The 19,023-nt window shown below is 42.6% G+C and overlaps 2 protein-coding genes across 2 annotated transcripts; one reads left to right on the top strand and one right to left on the bottom strand.

Annotated features, from left to right (window-relative positions):
* Positions 1-208: 208 nt before the first annotated feature.
* Positions 209-8,708, bottom strand: pigu (phosphatidylinositol glycan anchor biosynthesis, class U). Its single transcript, XM_019272688.2, has 12 exons — positions 8,540-8,708; positions 4,994-5,058; positions 4,512-4,571; positions 4,242-4,304; positions 3,836-3,945; positions 3,638-3,738; positions 3,262-3,359; positions 2,963-3,117; positions 2,718-2,861; positions 2,502-2,626; positions 2,278-2,420; positions 209-2,128 (listed from the first exon to the last, which is right to left on the bottom strand). The coding sequence occupies exons 1-12, from the start codon at positions 8,667-8,669 to the stop codon at positions 2,015-2,017; spliced, it is 1,308 nt and encodes a 435-aa protein (XP_019128233.2). The 5' UTR covers positions 8,670-8,708; the 3' UTR covers positions 209-2,014.
* A 1,601-nt stretch (positions 8,709-10,309) lies between these two features.
* Positions 10,310-17,422, top strand: psmf1 (proteasome inhibitor subunit 1). Its single transcript, XM_010747118.3, has 7 exons — positions 10,310-10,525; positions 12,420-12,572; positions 13,153-13,235; positions 13,423-13,617; positions 15,690-15,746; positions 16,290-16,451; positions 16,936-17,422. The coding sequence occupies exons 1-7, from the start codon at positions 10,397-10,399 to the stop codon at positions 16,985-16,987; spliced, it is 831 nt and encodes a 276-aa protein (XP_010745420.1). The 5' UTR covers positions 10,310-10,396; the 3' UTR covers positions 16,988-17,422.
* The last annotated feature ends 1,601 nt before the right edge of the window (positions 17,423-19,023 follow it).

The following is a 19,023-nucleotide window of genomic DNA, read 5'->3' as shown; positions in this document are numbered from 1 at the left end:
TTCATACACTGGCTGCAATGCAAGGTGCCAAACGCTCATCAGTTTTAGGGAGCAAATTATTTAATTAATTATTATTATTAATTAATTAATTATTATTATCTTGCTCGAGGACACTTTGACATGCAGACTGGAGCGTCGTGGTTCTACGTTCCACCTCCCGAACCACACAACATGTTGCTACTCTCCCACACGATTAAGAACAGACAGATGAAATCAACACCTCAAGTTTAATAATCATTATTCACGACATGTTCATGTCTCATTCATCAAATATAACATCGCCCCATTTCCAACCCTGAATATCTTTAACAAAACAAAACATTCATTTGTACAGTATCAAAACAAAACAAGAGATCCTCCATTTTTTTATGAAAGAAAGAAAAACAAAAGTTTTTTGTAGTGCAGCAAATAAATAATATCAAATTTTCAATCATTGGTATCAAAATGGCGACTGTTGACCTTCAGATCAGTAGTTTATAAAACGTGGATCACATTTAAGAAAGCAACTGAAGCGACTGGTATCTGCAGAGTCATCGATCTTACCGTCATTTCACATGAAAACCAGTTTAAATAAAAACACATTCAGGTGCAGATGTTCAAATGCTCGTCTTTTTTTGTGCGTATTTGTTGTTGCTCATCTTGTTTTTTACAGGAAGGCCAGGAGAAACCAATTATTGAACAAAAACATAGAAAATGAAACATTACACCAACACTTCTGAGGCTGTTTAAGGCTTAATTTCAGGGTGCGAATTAAAGAATTAATCAAAGGTTTTTAGGCAGATGTGTGTCAGTAGCTTCGCCTACAGGTACAGATGTTTTGTGAGCATGAGATTCTTCATTAAAGTCGAAGTTTGCAGATTAAAGGAGAGGCCGCACTACACGTACGTGTAACTTCCCATCCTGAACCCTGAAACAATTTATAACAGGGAATGATTCATTTAAAATTAATTCATCTAAATGTTACAATAACTTTTATTATATTAACTTGCATGCAGAAATAGAGAAAAATATGAAACTTCATTTGGTGGAACTTTATGAGTCCGAATTTTGACTACTAGCGGGAATTGTGTCCTTTGTGAAAACTTGGGATTCAAATTTATGAAGCTGTAAGTCTGACATGCAGAAAACACAAAATGAATTTAAGCACTTCAGTAAGTCCATGAAACACATTCACTGTTGTCTTTGTCGGACTCACTCAGTCTACAGTTTAGAGATCAGTATCCCGACTCTGATTCAGGCAGCTGAAGCGATCACATCATGTACTGTGATGAGGTTAGTATTGGTTCGACTGGTTTTCACTTGAGATGAGAGGCAACGCTGATAATCTAAAGTTTGTTCATTAAACAGCAGACTGTGTCAGATTAGGGCAAAAGGCTTACAGACAGACTTAAATAGTAACCAAACAAACGTGAGCAAGAGAGCTGGATATCAGGAATTATCAAATCAACGGGGGGTTCCCATATTGCTCTAACTTTTTTGGTGTTTAAGGAGGAACAAGGCTTCAAAATAAAAGCCTCCCCAGAGTGACGTTTCCATCCAGAAAATAAAAAATCTGCTTCAGACTAGTTTTAAAATAAAACCCTCCCCAGGACAAAGCTGCAGATTAAACAGAGTGTCAAAATAAAATTCTCAGTGTGACAAGGCTTCAAAATAAAATTCCAACCTCTGCAGGCGCAGGTTCCAGGCAGAGTGAGGCTTCAAAATAAGAGCGGCCCAGAGGAGAGAGTGAAAAGAGGACAGAGAGTTGTTTGTTTGTTTCACGTGGTTGCAGCCACGTCCCTACATCCCATCTGTACATGTGTCTGTCATGTTGTATGTTGTGTGTCTTGCAGTTTGCATATGACGTGGTACCGTGGGCACACTTCCTGCACGCGTGCCAATGTTCTGTCTGAGGACCGGTGTGGCTTTCAAAGTCTTTCCATCCTCCTCAGTTTGTGTTTGTTCCCTGTGAGGATAAGTGAGACCTCGAGCACTTTCTCTCGCTTCCTGGTAGAGGCGGTGTTTGTCTGTGTTTCTATTTAAGAACCAGTGTCGCCTCGGAGCCATCTTTCCTCTTCAGGTACAGTCCATAGGTGAGATGGTGTTCCCTCCTCAAGAAAGCGTAGAAATAATCCGACACCAGCAGAATCTGAGGGGAAATAACCACGAGGACACAGATTATTTAAGCTCAAACTGAAAAGAACAAATACAAAATAATAATTATCAGATATATTTTGAGAAAAAGCAGATCACGTCTTCGGCTCTTCAATAAATTCTCCCTGGTTCCGTCCGTCCTACCTGTGCCACGTTGAACAGCAGCGTTATGGCGTAGTAGAAGTTGGAGTTGGCGCTGCCGGCGTAGATCCAGAGGTGCCAGAGAACAGGGAACAGAGCCGAACAGGCGAGCAGGACGCAGGACACGAGGAAGATGTTCCTCAAGACTGAACAGGAGAAACAAAGAGACCGTTACGCCTCTGCGTTACATATAACGACAAATATTAATGCTTCATCGATTCACTCACATCTGTGTAGGTGACTCCAGACAGGAAGGAAGGACATGTAGAGAGCAAGGTCTCCCACGGTGGGGTACGACTTAAAGATGGAGATCACAGCTAACTGCATGAAGATCAGAAACACCGGATGCTCCCTGTAAAACACACAAACATTTAAACAGAATTTAGTCTCTTAATTGCATCAACAGAGGGACAGACGATGTGTGAGGGAAGCGGAGGACTTACTTGAGTTTAATGGACAGAGGGATGGTGTAGAAGAAGACGTTGATCTGGAAGACGCAGAGGAAGAAGAGGCGGAAGTGTTCAAACATCTCTGCGAAGAAATACCAGAAGAGGCCGATGTTCGGGGTCAGGTCCGGTACTGAGAGACTGGAGGGAGGGAAAACACACAACATACAGCACGAGCAGTAATCAGTTTTAATCACAAACACATAACTACCAGTATCATGCCCACAGGGATCATCACTCACATGAAGCCGTAGACAGACGGCAGGTAGTCCCACGAGCCGAGCAGGAAGAAGGAGAGACCGACGATGACGAACAGGCTGCCCAGGTACATGAAGGCGTACTGCGCGATGAACCACCAGAAGCTGGCCCGCCGAAAGTTCACCGGGATGTACTTACGCTGGGCGAGGAGAAACAACGAAACACATTAGTGACAGGCATAAATCCTGTGAATCATATTCTAATACTGAAGAAAGGAGGAGAGACACAGTGAGAAAGGAAGTGGTGACACAAAACGATGGAAACGAGCTGCACGTGTACGTACCTGCATGAAGTACAGCAGCGCTGGAGCGCACAGAGTGAGAGGATAGATGGACTGATATGTGGCCAAGGACAGAAATATGGCACTCAGCAAAACGTTTCCTGCAACACAAACAGAATCACTGAAACTCACATCAATCACTGACGTACTCGTGAGCAAGCTGCGGCAGAAAAAAAAGGATATTTGTACAGAAACAGAGCTGATTAGGTCAGCAGGAAGCAGATCATTAAGGCCGTCGTCTCATCCGTTATCGATTGTGATGTCGCCTGTAGACGCTGCTCTGCCTCCTCTCTGCACCCGCCGTGAGATTTATTAGCGGGTTACATCTCGTGTGAAAAAGGTTGACGTGAGAGGAAAGTTTATATTTAAAAAAAATCACCTTTTATGGTGGTGAGGATGAAGAGGGCGATGGCGGCGTTGTTCAGACCGCAGGTCGACTTGGCGACGCAGGACAGGATGGTGAACGGGTTCAACAGGTAGCTGTGACAAGAGAACGAGCACAAGAAGAGTCTGCAGTCATGCTCGACACAGACACAGCTTAATGTGCTCTGTGTGTGTGTGTGTGTGTGGTACTTACAACATGGCCACTTTGAGAGGGATGTAGTACATTTCTTTTGGGCTTCTGATGAGCTCCAGACAGTCCAGCGGGTAGAGGTCTGCCTCCAAGGCAAACTTCTGCTTCCTGAACTGAGACAGATATCAGATACGTCACTTCATTTCAGTTTGTTAGTCTCATTTTCTAATAATAAATCTGTAAAAACGACATAATTTATTGATCATAGCTCTGCAATGTAACAGCGAAAGGAGAATGTTGTTGTATAATATTTATCGTTGGGTCCATAATCATCACATCTGTACCATGTTACAGCTTTAATGTGTTTACCAGCATATGATTTCACTTCAACAACAAACGTATCAGGTTGAAAAGTCCTGAAATTTTCCTCTAAAATCCAGATATTTGTATTTTTTTCCTGTTTTCTTACCACTTGTTTGTTGTAGTCTGTCACCGCCATGTAGAGAGCCACGGCAGTGATCACATCCGCTAACTACAGAGACGGAAAGACAAATAATTATATATGGAGGAAGAACTTTCTCATCACAGGGAGAGCAGCAGAGCTTTCCTAACATGGCTCACGTTACAGAAAATCCTCCCGCATATTCAGAAAAAAAAAAAGTATGAGCAATGCTTAAAATGTCGTTTTACTGCAGCTCGAAAGAGAAACGTCTGCTGGTTCAATGTTCTTTGCACTCACCATGAACGTTATCTCTGCATAGTCGACCAGAAAGTGAAAGAGGTAAATGATGAGCGGAGTCTGAGGAGGGAAAAGACATCAGAGGGATCAGAGCACAAACATATCCAAACAGCAGTGTGTGTGTGCAGAGTTGGGTTTTCATTGCAACAAACAGCAACGAAGCGGGAAACTGAGGTCGGACAGTCTGAGAGGTCAAACCTGGGGCACAAATATCCTGAAGCACCACTGCACCACTGCTTGTTAAGCTTATTAACTAGGTGCTCGTCAGCGTTTTTTAATCAACGCCTCTCGTCCTCTCTCACGTGCACAGCGGTGTCTGGACAGTGAGACGACACCGTTTGCAGAGATTCTAGTCATTGAATCAACCGGACACAATAAAAGTGACGATGAGGACAGAGCTAATGATGTCACGTGTGTGTGTGTGTGTGTGTGTGTGTGTGTGTGTGTGTGTGTGTGTGTGTGTGTGTGTGTGTGTGTCTCACCTCATGGAAAACATCTCCAGAGTACGGCGACACACCCAGGTCAAGCAGAGCCAAACCTTCAACAACTGCCAACAAAAACAAACGTTAAAAACACGTCACGTAACGACAGTCATGTCATGTTCTCTCCTCTCTTAATGCACTCAGCTACAGAGCCTCTGACTGCCTAATGAACAATTCATGAAGGGCTGAAAATCCACATCTACCCCATGCTGCACAAACAGCTGCACCTTCACACAATCTGTTTCTTTTTCTGCTTTGGTCCATGAGTCAATGTCAGAAAACAATTTCCCACAACCCAAACGTGTTCAGTTTGTTGTCACGGAGGACTAAAGACACTGGAGGACATTCACATCTGAGAAGCTTAAATCAAAGATTTTAGACCTTTTTTTTTCTTCAAAAGTAACTCAAAATGATTAATCGATTACACTGGGGAACAATTTGAAAACAAATTTCTGTTGAGTTTGATTTTTATGCTGATTCCAAAAAAGTTCCACTGATCAGCTGTAGTAAGACTTGCCAGCTGATCACGATTGGACTCATCTACAGCTACGTGGAAACTTGTTTGTGCAGTCACAATTGAGACATTGCGGTGAGAGGTGTGTGCAGCTCCCAATAGGTCAGTACTATCAATATCTGCAGACAGAAAGCTGGCATAGTAGAATGAAGAGGAAGGTAGAACCTTCTCTGTTATGGTTGGTGACCTGTCCTCCTCCATTGCCCCTCTCTCCTGTGGAGTTCCACAAGGATCTATTCTTGGCCCTATACTATTCTCCTTGTACATATTACCACTTGGGTCAATTATAGCTAGGCACAACCTTTCTTTTCACTGTTACGCAGACGACATACAAATCTATCTGCCAGTGAAGCCAAACAGCAATGGTCAATGTTCTTTGTTTGCTTGTATTGCCGATATTAAGCAGAGGTTGGCTCAAAACTTTCTTCATTTAAACGATGACAAAACTGAGTGTATTGTATTTGGGAATACTGCGACGGCTGGCCTCGGCACCCTGTCCTCTAAGCTGAATTCAACCGTCAGAAACCTGGGAGTGACCTTCGACAGTCACCTCAGGTTTGACAAACATATCAACAACGTTGTTAGGACTAGTTTCTTTCAGTTGCGTCTCCTGGCCAAAGTAAAAATGTTTTTAAGCCGTCACGACCTAGAGAAAGCCATCCATGCTTTAATAAGCTCTAGGTTAGATTATTGTAATGCACTTTATGTTGGTGTCTCCCAGTCATCCCTCAGTCGACTTCAAGTCGTGCAAAACGCTGCTGCCCGTCTTTTAACTGACACCAACAAACGTGCGCACATCACTCCTGTTCTTATATCCCTTCATTGGCTTCCTGTCCTTTATAGAATTTATTTTAAACTTTTAACATTTGTTTTTAAAGCTCTTAACGGCCTCGCCCCTTCATATTTATCTGAGCTTTTAACTGTCCGCAATCCTACTAGAGCTCTGAGGTCCAAAGATCAACTGTCGCTGGAAGTGCCCAGGTCAAAATATAAACACTGGGGTGACCGAGCGTTTTCCGTTGCCGCCCCCAGGCTCTGGAATAAGCTCCCTGTCGAGATGCGTCTCGTTTCTGACCTGGGCCTTTTTAAATCCAAGCTAAAAACCCACTTATTCAGGATGGCTTTTAACACCCAGTAGTATGATGACACTTTTATCATTTCTTATTCGATTTTGTTGCATTTTATTGTTTTTATTTTGTTTGTTTTTTACCTATTGTTCTCGTTATTTATTGTCTACTGTAAAGCACTTTGGTACACCGAAAGGACTGTTGTAAAGGGCTGTATAAATAAAGTACATTTACATTTACGCTGGCTTTTCTTTTCACCTTGTCACCATGGGCATACCGTTGTAAGTTCTGTTTGGTTTTATGCTGTTTTTGTAGTTTTCAAAGATCTTAGTGTTTTATTTACATAGGTATATATTTCCTTTGTTCCCGATCATGTCTGCTCCTGCTACGACTCGTCGTAAACGCCTAAACAATCCTGACTCTTTTTGCTGTATCTGTGCTAGTTTCACCATTCCAAGTCAGAGGAAAGCAAACATCAGTGCATCTGTCAAACGAGCTTATTTTGCATATTTTAAAGTAAAACTCTGTGATCAAGACAACAAGCCAGTGTGCAAGCAGTGTGTGGAGAGTTTACGGATGTGGACCAAAGGAACACGTGAAAAGTTGGCATTTGGTATCCCCGTGGTTTGGCAAGAGCAAAAAGATCATTGCACAGACTGTTACTTTTATTTAGTGAAGACAAGCACATATCTGTTCAGTACAGTATTTTTCATATTTTTTAAGAAAACGGGATCCTTTAGTTCAAAAACTTGGATTCCGCATCCAGAAATGAGTTAAAAACAGCTGACAGACCTAACTCAACAAAAACCGTGTCCCCCAGTGTAATCAGATTAGTTTAACAGTTGACGACTAATCAACTAATGAGTGCAGCTCTCTCTGAAAAAGACTAGAAAGGATCCGTGTTACATTTTAAAAAGGTCTTTGTCAAACCGAGTACTCTGACAGATCACACAGGTTTGTTCCTGACAAGAATCCTGAACAGAACCGGAGCTCGTTTGGTGTTAACGAGTGTTACGTGTGGCCAGGAAGTAGAACTGTGTGTGTTTGTTTCTTCCCACCCCTTTTCCTCTCTCTTGGGTTTTGTTATTTTAGTTTTGGTTCGGGGGTTCTTTGGGGGGTCTTTTCTTTTCATTTAGGTAGTGGGTTTTAGGCAGGCTTGGTTTGGGAGTGGATGCTGGGTGCGACGGCCGTCGGCTGGCTCAGTGTTCTCTCTCTCGTTTTGTTTGTTTCGGCCAGGAACCTCCGACCCTTTAGTTTGGTTGTTTTCATGGGGAATTATTTCATTTGTTTTTGAATTAATAGAAATTATTATTGGTTTAATGACAACTTTTGTCTTTATGTTTTCTTTAAATATGTTTTTCGGGCCTTGCGAGCCCTTGAGGTCCGTAACAACGAGGTTCTCCTGATCGTCACTTGCATGTTCTCCCCACGTCCAAATGCACCTAACAGGTTTATGATCAGTAAATTAACCATAGGTGTGTATGTGACTGTCAGTGGTCTGTGATGACCTGGTGTACCCCCTACATCTAAATGAATGGATGGATATTCCTGCAGGTTGAACTACAGCAACATCAACAGTGGGTTAATAATAATACTCATGCACACTAGAAGCTGCTGTCAGATAAGCCTAACGCAGTAACATGTACAATGGTTTGATAAGAACTGCAGTAACACTTGTATTTGTACTTCAGAGCAGCACTGGAGTTAAACCGGGTCAGACTGAGCTGCTCTGCTGCTTGTTGCTGCAGCTTCACCAGAGATGAGAGTAAAACTGATCAGAGACATTAAACCCAACACAGATGATGTGTTTTCATCTCACAGCTCTGTAAATGTCGCATTCAGAGTCAGATCTGAGTCTGACGGAGTCTGCTTCATTCAATAACCGAGCCGAGGAGGAACACACAGCAGCACGGCGGCGCTTCACAGGCGAGCTGCCCGCTAAACAGCTGCCGGACCCGGGCTTACCTCTCTTCCAGGCGGTCAGCGGGGACACCACCTCCACCCGCTCCGATATCAGGTCCGCTAAACTGGACCGGTACAGCGCGGCACGGACCGTGACGGCGACCACCAGGAGCAGAGTCAAGGGAGCCGCCATGTTGACAAGGAAGTGCTCTCCGCCCTGCGAGGTGCACGATGGGAAATGGAGTCTTTTGTTTTTGCTTTTGAACCGGAAGAAAATAAAAAACTATTTTATTATTTATTATTATTATTATTATTATTATTATTATTATTATTATTATTATTATTATTATTATTTTATTTATTTGAATTGTTTTATTTTATTTTTTATAATTCGTGAATGGCAAACACTTTGTACTGCTTGTACAAAGATATATTTCTGTTTTTTCAGTTGCTTATTAACGCTAATTATTCATTTTTAACTCTTTGTTGACTCGTTTTACATTTAAAACATTAGTACATTACATGACATTACATTACATTGCATTTAGCAGACGCTTTTATCCAAAGCGACTTACAGAGGAGGACATAAGCTGAGAAAGGTGTAAAGGAGCACAGAGTAGTTGTTAGTTTTGTTAGTTTTGTTAGGCAGGGAAGTAGACTTCTATCTATCTATCTATCTATCTATCTATCTATCTATCTATCTATCTATCTATCTATCTATCTATCTATTATTTCTTTGATTAATAAAGTAATCGTTTAATCTGTTTAAAGTGAGAAAATGTTGAAAAATGTCAAAGTAATCACCCCAAATCTAATGACATCAAACAAAGCAAATCCACATTAGAGAAGCTGGAAGTGGAACATTTTAAAGATTTCTGCTCCTAAATATCCTAAAAATATATCCTTATATTATCTTATATGTTAACTTTAATGTATGTTTACAGTGTCTCATGCTGCTTCCCTCAGGATCAATAATCTATCTATCTATCTATCTATCTATCTATCTATCTATCTATCTATCTATCTATCTATCTATCTATCTATCTATCTATCTATCTATCTATCGTTTTTACAAAGTGGAACCATGTATCCTGAGCATGCTTTCACCATGTGTTGGATGAAAACACAGTTGACAGAGCTCAGCTGTAAAGTTAGACACACACACCAACACAGGGTTTCTGCTGAGGATGCTTTTATTTCATTAAAACTAAATTCACTCAGATTAAAATAAATTAAATTAAATTGATTTAGTCTGTTTGCAGCAGCTGACACATTACCATTCAATACATCATGAAGAACTATTATTAATGATAAATAATATATTTTTTCTGTGGACAGTGGATAAATAAATAAATCATAATGAGCAGGTATTGCACAGATTTGCAGGTTATTGCACAGGTTATATAATGTTATTTTCACTGCTTGTCTGGTTTTAACAGCTCATCACAGTGACAGCCTGTGGGAAGAAAACCGTTCCTGTGTCCAGAGCCATTTCTTGCTATATGAGGACTAAGCGGATGCAACCTGCAAGTTCAGCCTCAATATATAAAATATATTTATATGCATAGAATTAAGATACCAACACTAAACACGATATATATATATATATCTATATATATATATTTATATATATTGTTTTTGTTTGTTTGTTTACCTGGATTATTACCAAAAATAAATTATTATTATTATTAAAGTATTTCTGATTCTGATTCTGATTTATTTACCATTATAAATTCACTGTATGCACAAACTTACTTGGCAATAAACCAAATTCAGCTTTTTATGACTTTTATTTTTATTGTTTATGTGACAACCTAACCGGTGCTTTTACACTGAAAGGCGCAGACCGGATGTGTTGCAGAGTTTCGTTTTCATTTCTCGGACATGAAACTGTCGTTACCGTCGTTACAGTAAAGAAGCATGGCGGGTCTGGAGGTGTTGTACACCTGCGTGTCTGACGGCATCACCTGTCCGCAGGACGCCGTCGTGTGCTTCGTGCACTGGGACGTGATAAAGAGCGGGTACAGGTGTGTCGGCTGCGGGGACGAGGTGAGCTACGAACCGGAACCTGTGACAGTTAAAGCAGATTTCTGAGCCACAACAACAGCTGCTCTGTGTGTTAGTCACAAGCCGAATTAATTATCGGTGTTTTAACTGTTCAGCAGCGACAGTTCGGTTTGTTTTTATTAAAGTTATCAGCCTGTACTTTTCAGTTAAACGTTAAAACCGTCGGTTTGTGAACGGAGTCCGGTCCTAACGGCTAACGGCTCAACGTTAGCTCCCCCTGACTGAGCCGCCGTGTGTGACCGAGCTCACGTAGCTTCAGACAGACTTTATTTACATGTCAGTGTTTGTTTCAAGCAGCTGTCGTGTTTGATTCATGGAGTACAGATGTTATAAAGAGGAGATTAAAAAACTGTCATGTCATGTTTAGCCAGCTGACGCGTCACGTGGGAGCAGTCATACTGAAAAACACACCTGTGTTGTTATGACTCGGTGTTTCATCATCACCTGGAGAGCTTTGTGTGTGATGTGACAGAGCCAGCCTTCTCCTTCTCCTCCTTCATCATCATCAGTCCCTGCAGACGGCTTCAAAGGAGACGGCAACATCTGCAGCATCCTGCTGCACATTAAACCACTGAGGCAGCCAGGGAGGGAGATGGTTTTCAAATGAAATCAGATTTTATTTGCATAGCCCAAAGTCACAAAGTACATTTTGCCTCGGAGGGCTTTACAATCTGTCCTTAGACCCTCGGTTCGAGTGAGGAAAAAGGTGGAAGAAACCTCAGGAAGAGCCACAGAGGACGTGTACAGAACAAATCAACACAAACATATTGTACAATTACAATGACTGATAAAATTATGAGTTTTCAGAAATCAAATCAAATTTAAAAACTTGTAGAAATAGCATATTTAGGCCATAATTGTACCAAAACATTAAAAAAAGTAGTTGGATTTAAAATAAGAGCCTTTCGATTTTCTTTGGCCCGTCTGACCCTTGGCAGGTTGACGACATTAGCAGCAACAACAACATTAACATTACAGCAGGTAGCAAGGACGAATCATCTGACATCTGGGGATAGTAGGAGGTCGCAAAACCATCTCAGGATCTGCTCCTGCCTATCTCAGCGTCTTACTAAAGGCTCACGTCCCGACCAGGGCGTTACGCTCCGCTCATACAAACCGTCTAGTTGTACCCTCGCCTCTCGCAAAGCGAGGTCACTCTAAACTCTTCTCTGTGGTCGTCCCCAAATGGTGGAATGTTCAACAAGTTTCAACAAAACTAACAAAACTAACAACTACTCTGTGCTCCTTTACACCTTTCTCAGCTTATGTCCTCCTCTGTAAGTCGCTTTGGATAAAAGCATCTGCTAAATGCAATGTAATGTAATCGCAAATCACTGGGATCGTTGTTTTGAGGGTCGAGGGGCTAAAAGGTTTGGGAGCCCCTGCATTAAACAATCCCACCAGGATTTCGCCTTTTCTGAAATAGTTGTGGCCTAAAATGCCTGATGTTGCATGAGGTTTTCAAAAAAAATGCGGTGAAAGTTGCGGTGCATTTTACATTTTTGTTGCGGGAGAAAGTGAAAGTTGCGATGAGTTGCGATTCGACAGTTGCACCGGGGGCGAGGGGGCCCTGTCCCCGGGGGTGAGCCCCGGAGAGGGCGCAGCAAGCACTAAGTCCACGGCCCCGGGAAGTGGCGAGGTCCGGGTGGGAGGGTGCACCTTCGCCCCCGAGCCTTTCCAAGCCGACCCAGAGCCGGTCTGGTACAGTGTGTGTAGTATTACAGCACTACTGTCTGCTTTGGTCTTTACTCGCTCTGCTCCTGCCTTGGTCATGACTTGGTCTTGGTTTAGGTGGTTCCGACTACAACAACACTGTTATCACACTCTTTTTAATCCTGTATATTTTGCTGTTCTTCTGTCCCTCTCTCACCTCCAGCCCCGCAGCAGTGACAAGAAGTCAGAGCTGCTGCCCGCTGACTGGAGCAGCAACAAGGAGTTGTACAGTCTGCGATATAAAGCCAAAGACGGTGACACCCAATTCATGCTCAAAGCCATCGTTGTCGACTCCACGCTGATCTTCAACCTGATGGTAGGTCGAGCAAGTCGAATACACTCAACAGAAAACAAGTTGACCTTCAGTTGACTGTTTCATATCAGCACTGAGGGGACGGCAGACAATCTCGTTCATCATAGACAGATACAGACTCAGCTCCCTCGCTGGTCCTTTTCAGTCTCTTAGCCTCTGCTGAGCTTGGTTACCTCCTCCAGTACTTGTGCCTATTCCGGTGTGCATTCCCCTGAGGGCTTCCTCTCTCCTGAAGTCCAAAGCGCCTCTGGTATCGATGCAAACACTCCCTCGTTGCTCTGAGCTCATAGACTAAGCAGCACGGCTATCTGTATGTTTCACCTTTACTGGTTAAAAGTTTAAACTAGCAGTGACATCACAGTGTACAGAGTACACGTGTGCATCACTGCAGCGAGAGGACTTGTACTGACCGCTGAAGGTCGTCAGAAACTGTTTCAGATATCGAGGCACAGATGTGATAATCTGTTCTGATGTTCTGTTTCTGTTTCTTCACGTTACTCTGCTTCTATTAAAGGTTTTATTTCTGTTTTTGTCTGTTTCTGTATTTTTAACGCATGTCCTCTGTTTGTGTTTGTGTGTGAAGAACTCCAGCACACAGCAGGTGACAGACCTGACGGTGAACATCAGCGATCACGTGGACGCTGAGCAGCTGCGCTCATTTGACAGGTGTGCTTCTTTGTTTATTCATAATGGTTTTATTGGTCACGATGACAAATATCAGCATCTTTTCACTGGTGATGAAGAACTGAGGCCTCGACAACTTAAATAAAAATAAAAACAGCTTCATTCAGTCTGAATGTTTCAAAGAGAAAAATTATCAACCTTTCTCTGTTTTTTGTTTTTGTTTTTGCAGCGTCTTCAAGGACACTGACAGTTTGTCAGAGAAGGTGAGGACTCAGCTGCTGCCGCCCCGAGACAGACCGACAGGACAGAGGGCAGAGACAAAGAGTCGGAGGGACGAGGAGGTGGAGCAGAGGCGAAGAGGAGAGGACGACGACCCCCTCCGCATCCCCACCAGACATCCTCGCCAGGGAACACAGCCAAACTGGTCGGTAATGACAGACTTGTAAACATATCCTCTAATAGTAATTTATATCTTAGTTAATTATCTTATTAGCATTTTAATCAGTGATACAAATTAAAGGCTGATTTTTTTAAAAGAGAGAAAATAAGGAACTAAATCATGTCTGGATTTAACGAGTGTTGGGTGAAATCTCCTCGTTGGTGCCGACTTATCTTTTGGTTTTGTGTGCACGGTTGTGCTTAAACTGTTGTTTGATAGTGACAGGCAGAAAACAAGGGGAGAGAGGCGAATGACAACCATCAATGAATTGACAAATCCGATCTGAATATCTTTGTGGTTTTGGAAAATAGACTGATTAATCGAGGAAATAAATGGCAGATAATTATATGATTATTAAAATAATCTGAACTCACAGCTCGATTATCAAATAAAGATTGTTTGGATAAGACTGAAAATATGTTTCTGGGTGAATTGTCGCTTTAAATGTCACGTGATTAATACTCTAATACGTCTGAATGTTAAGATGTTCACCGTATCGGATCAGGTGGTAATAGAGTCAGAAAGAGACGTGACAGACGACACATAGATCCCTGACCTGTGTGACGTCATCAGGAAGGAGGTGAACAAAAACAAGAATGTAAACGAACCATGGCGTCCCAGGCGGCGTGTGCGATGCTGACTGGCTAAAGAGATGCTCGTCTTTCTGTGTTTTCGGGACGTCATGAAGCGTCTCAGATCTGCCGTCGATTCTCGTCCATCGTGATACACGACACAGACTAAAAGCATCAATCGCCGCACTTGACGGGTCTGCATCTGTCGGATCATGTGGTCTGAACCCGGTGCGATGACCTGAGCAAGAACACAGCAAACATATGAAGGACTTGACTTTAAAATAAGCTTGTGTGTGTGTGTGCACACAGAAATACACAACCATCATTCATGCACACACACAGACATGTGAATGTGCTGAGCTTGTGCCTTGTGGAAAGTCTAGACAGATGAGCTGCTGGTTGACAACAGCAGCAGAGCTCTGAAGGCAGAGCTTTGCCAGCGTGTGTGTGTGTGTGTGTGTGTGTGTGTGTGTGTGTGTGTGTGGTTGTGGTTTTGTGTGTGTGTGTGTGTGTGTGTGTGTGTGCGCGCTGCAGGACAGATTCAGTCACTCTGTTTTTCTGTCCTCATCGTCTCATCTGCCCGTCCTCCTCCTCCCCCTCCTCGTCCTCTTAGCTGTGACCCGATCAGATGAGATGTGAGGTGATGTCAGCATTTTATCGACCTCGCTGCTGTCGCCTCCTCGTCCTCGGAGAGACAAGAGAGGAGGAGGAGGAGGAGGAGAAGAGTAGGAGATAAAGATGAGAGCAATGACAGATGGAGAGAAAGTAAACTAAAATCTGAAAGAGAGAGAGAAAAGATGTAAAGAGGGAGGAAACAGATGAGACGGAAAGAGGGGGAGAGAAGTGAAAGAGACAGAGACGAGGAGTGATGAATGAGAAAGCAAAAACTGAGTCAGGGCTGCAGAAAGTGTCAGAGGAGGAGGAGGAGGAGGTTAGAAAGATGAGAGTGGAGAGGAAGAGAAATGGACAAGCTTAGAAAAGATGTCGAGACAGAGACGACAGCAAAGGTTGGACGGATCATTCAGACACAAAAACTCTTTCCCTGCAGCGGAAAACAGACTTCAGGTCTGTCTGTGTGATTCACTGTGAATAATTCTAATTACTAATGCAATAACTGGGATTATGAGTCTGATAAATCATGTATAATGTCGAGTTTAAATTAAATTCAGATTCTGGAAGACCCTGCAGACGAATCACTGTTCAAAAATGAAGCCAATATATGGAAACAGAAACAGAATATAATATTCATCATAACTATGTTTTCATTAATGTTTAATCACCTGGAAATAGGAATCTTTGTGTTTTTGTTACCTTAGAATGAGACTTTTCTATCCACAGACGCTGTGGGTGCACTTCCACAGAGTCTGCCATGTTTACACAATCAATAACAGCATGTATAAACATGAAGTAATCGGATCCATAGACTGAAGTGTGTTTTATTTATATACTGTTAGAGATGTTAATGTGTGTTATTGTGTGTTTCAGGCCTGACCCCATGCTTCCTCCGTTCGCAGCCGGAGGAGCCGATCTGGATCCCTTCGGGTGAGTCTGTCTCAGAATAAATCCAACAAATTATTATTATTATTATTATTATTATTTTATGGAAATTATTTTCAGATATAGATTTAAGCATCAGTGTGTGTGTGTGATTTTGTTCTAATCTGGGATTTCGGGCGATGAACAGTTTGTGCAAACAGTTAACAGACAGAGGATTACTGCCGCTCGTTCAGCTAAACGCGGAGCTCTAAACCTCAAATATCACAGCTGCAGGATGAACACCGGAGACAATGCCAAACCAAAACAATCGAGTCTGTTTAGTCTCTCATTTTAGATCACTGTTAGCTTTTTTAATCTGCCCTCCAATCAGGCTTCTCCATTGAAGCGTCCTGCAGTGAGTGTTTGCACACGATTAACTCCCAAAGTTTGATATGATGAGTGCATTTCCCTGCAACAACACAAGTCTAAATGCCAAATTATTAAACACCAATTAAACTTGAATTAATGAGGAAAAAATGTGTGAATGAAAGTATAAAAAACTCTTGTTGCTCACGTGTCCCTCCCTCTCTTTCGCTCCTCCCCTCTCAGGTCTCGCGGCGGCGGTGGGATGATCGTCGACCCGTTGAGGTCGGGCTATCCTCGCTCTGGTTTTGACCCCTCCAGCGGCATACCAGACATCCTGCCTCCCGGAGCTGTTCCCCCCGGGGCTCGCTTCGACCCATTTGGACCAATCGGACGACGCAGGCCAGGGTGAGACACACACACACACACACACACACACACACACACACACACACACACCTCTGTCTGTCCTAGATTCACATTCACAAGACCATATCCTCGTGCTCATATGTAAATTCAAAGAGTTTTGGGTCTCATGGCCATACTGTTCACAAAGTGACCCCTTCCTAATGTGACTGCAGTGTAAGTGATGGAGGACAAAGTCTGCAGTCCTCTTTCTGTCTTAGCTGAAGCTGCGTCAGGTACATTTTGTGGAAGTCATGGCGATTTTATTGTGAAATCTGTTTTCCGAGACGGTGTTGGCCTCGTGCAGGAACCCACGTTTGTTCCTCTTTTGTTCGTACCGATTGATTTCTTGTATTGTGAGCTAACACCGACTCCATCCTCCATGCCTGTAACCCTCCTCTTCTTCTACCATCATCTAACAGCAGCTACAGTTGGCAGCAGTGTGACACCAACAGGATTTAACACATCTGTGTTTTGTGTTTCTCAGGCCGGATCCAGACCACATGCCTCCACCTGGCTACGACGACATGTTCATGTAGTAACCAGCAGTGTCTCCTGCTTTTCTACTTCCTGTTTGCTACATCCTGTCCTCTAGCCAATAGGAGCCAGGGGAAAAGTTGCCATCTTCACCTCCTCGAGGGTTTGATCTGGTTTAGTCATCAGAGAATAAAATGTTTTATTAAGAGGGTTTCTTCTCTAAGTTTTCATTTCATATAACTAATGTACATAACTTGTGTAGACAGCAGCCGACTCTGTGTAAATCTGGTGTTAGAGGTACATCAGCACACTGTTAACACACCTTTAACAAAAACAGACATGGTCTGTAACATTTGGACAGCCTGCAGAGAGCTTCTCCTCTGCTCTCTAGCCTGAAGGAAGTTATGATTCATATCATCCCATTAAACTGCATCTTGTAGTTTATTTATTCGTAAAATAAATAAATCTCGTCTTTCTGTTGTGGACACGTTAGAAGAGTTTGGTTCTTTGCAGTTGTTTTTGTTTGGATTGTTGATTAAACAACTTAAATTAAGAAAAAATCTCAGACTCTGTGTTTTTAATGGTAACATTCACTGTTTACACTGAGACCGGAGGAGCTAAAGCCAGTTCTGATGAAAGATTTCAACTCTAGCAGGTCAAACCTCATCACTTACTTCATTTTATGAAGCCAATATGGAAGTCTGGCCTGTTCAAACTATATTAAGGCTTATGCAGAATTACGAGTGTGGACGCTTTGATTGACAGGTGGATGCGGTCACAGCTGGTTTGTTGGAGCACCCAGGTGTCATTCAGCCCGCCTCAGGTCAGCCGATGATCCACATCTTGTCTCCTCCAAATTACCGATCTTGTCTCTTTCTTTCTAACCTTTTCTTTATCTCGATGTCTTTCCTCGTTACCTTCAGCTCAACAAGCTGATGTTTTTCCTGCAGGCAGGGGACAGACAGCCGTTCCAATTTCTCTTTATTTATCTCGGGGAAGTGCTGAGAGGTAAATATAGTAGCAGACACCGCAGGTACTTGATGCTGTGGTCACAGCGGTGCTCCCTCTCAGAGAGCTAGTTAGAGCAGCAGAGAATGGCGCACAGTGTGAGGCAGAAATGTTTAAACAAGCCAGTTCAACCTTCAGATACAGGTGAAAAAATACAGGATAGAATAGTTTGTCTCCATCAGTTTCCTTGCACTTATCTGGTGTGTTCCAGACATCCCTCTTCTCAGCAACATATTCCAGCTCCTCCTCTGGGATCCTTAGGTGTGCCCAGGCTGTGATGGGCTATGTAGTCTCTCCAGTAAGTCCTGGTCCTTCCTAAAACTTCCTTTTAAGAGGTTGACACCTTGAGCAGAACCCGGCTCATGGTGGACGGACATATGAGTGAGTGTGCAGTCTGATGAGAAGATATCTGATCTCTTCTTCCTCCTCCTCTATGCGTGTTTATTATTTATTAGAAGTCAGATGATGTGTTGTATTCTGCTCTCAGCTTCTGCTGTTTCTTTATTCGTTATCATCTTTTTATGCTCCAGGACATCGTAAAACAGAAGATACGTTGAATTTATGTAATTACATAAACAATCTCAGTTCTTTCCTGGCAAGAAAATAAGAGGCAGACGATGAAGAGGTCGATAGATGTGATGGAGAAAATCACAACTCATCGCTCTGAGATTCCTCTGACGTGTTTCTTGTTAAATTTAATTAGACATTCTGCCAGAGGCATAATTAATGAGTCTGTAACAGCTTCAAAAAGTCATATTTTACTTCCTTTCAGCAGGTGGTTGCACCTGATCTTGAAACACATGCTGCGATAATCATGAGTCACCTTGACTGTGCATCACAGCCACACTTTTCAAAGAAAGACAGCAGAGAGAAAATAACGATCAGACTCAGAGAGAGAGGAAACAAAAAGAGACAAAGAACGACACATTTTAAATCTGACAAAAGACTGACAGCGATAATAATGAGAGAGCGGGGCAGAGAAAGAAAAACTAAAATTAGGATGTGAAGCTGAAGAAGAGAAAAGTGGTGAGTGATAACTGTGTCAGTTTATCAGCGGGGACGTCACAGACGTTTGAAGGTCAGTGGCTCA

This window comes from Larimichthys crocea, chromosome VI (genome assembly GCF_000972845.2).
Source record: "Larimichthys crocea isolate SSNF chromosome VI, L_crocea_2.0, whole genome shotgun sequence".
Taxonomy (NCBI): domain Eukaryota; kingdom Metazoa; phylum Chordata; class Actinopteri; family Sciaenidae; genus Larimichthys; species Larimichthys crocea.
Note: the sequence above shows the minus strand (reverse complement) of the source record. Positions and strands in the feature narration are given on the sequence as shown.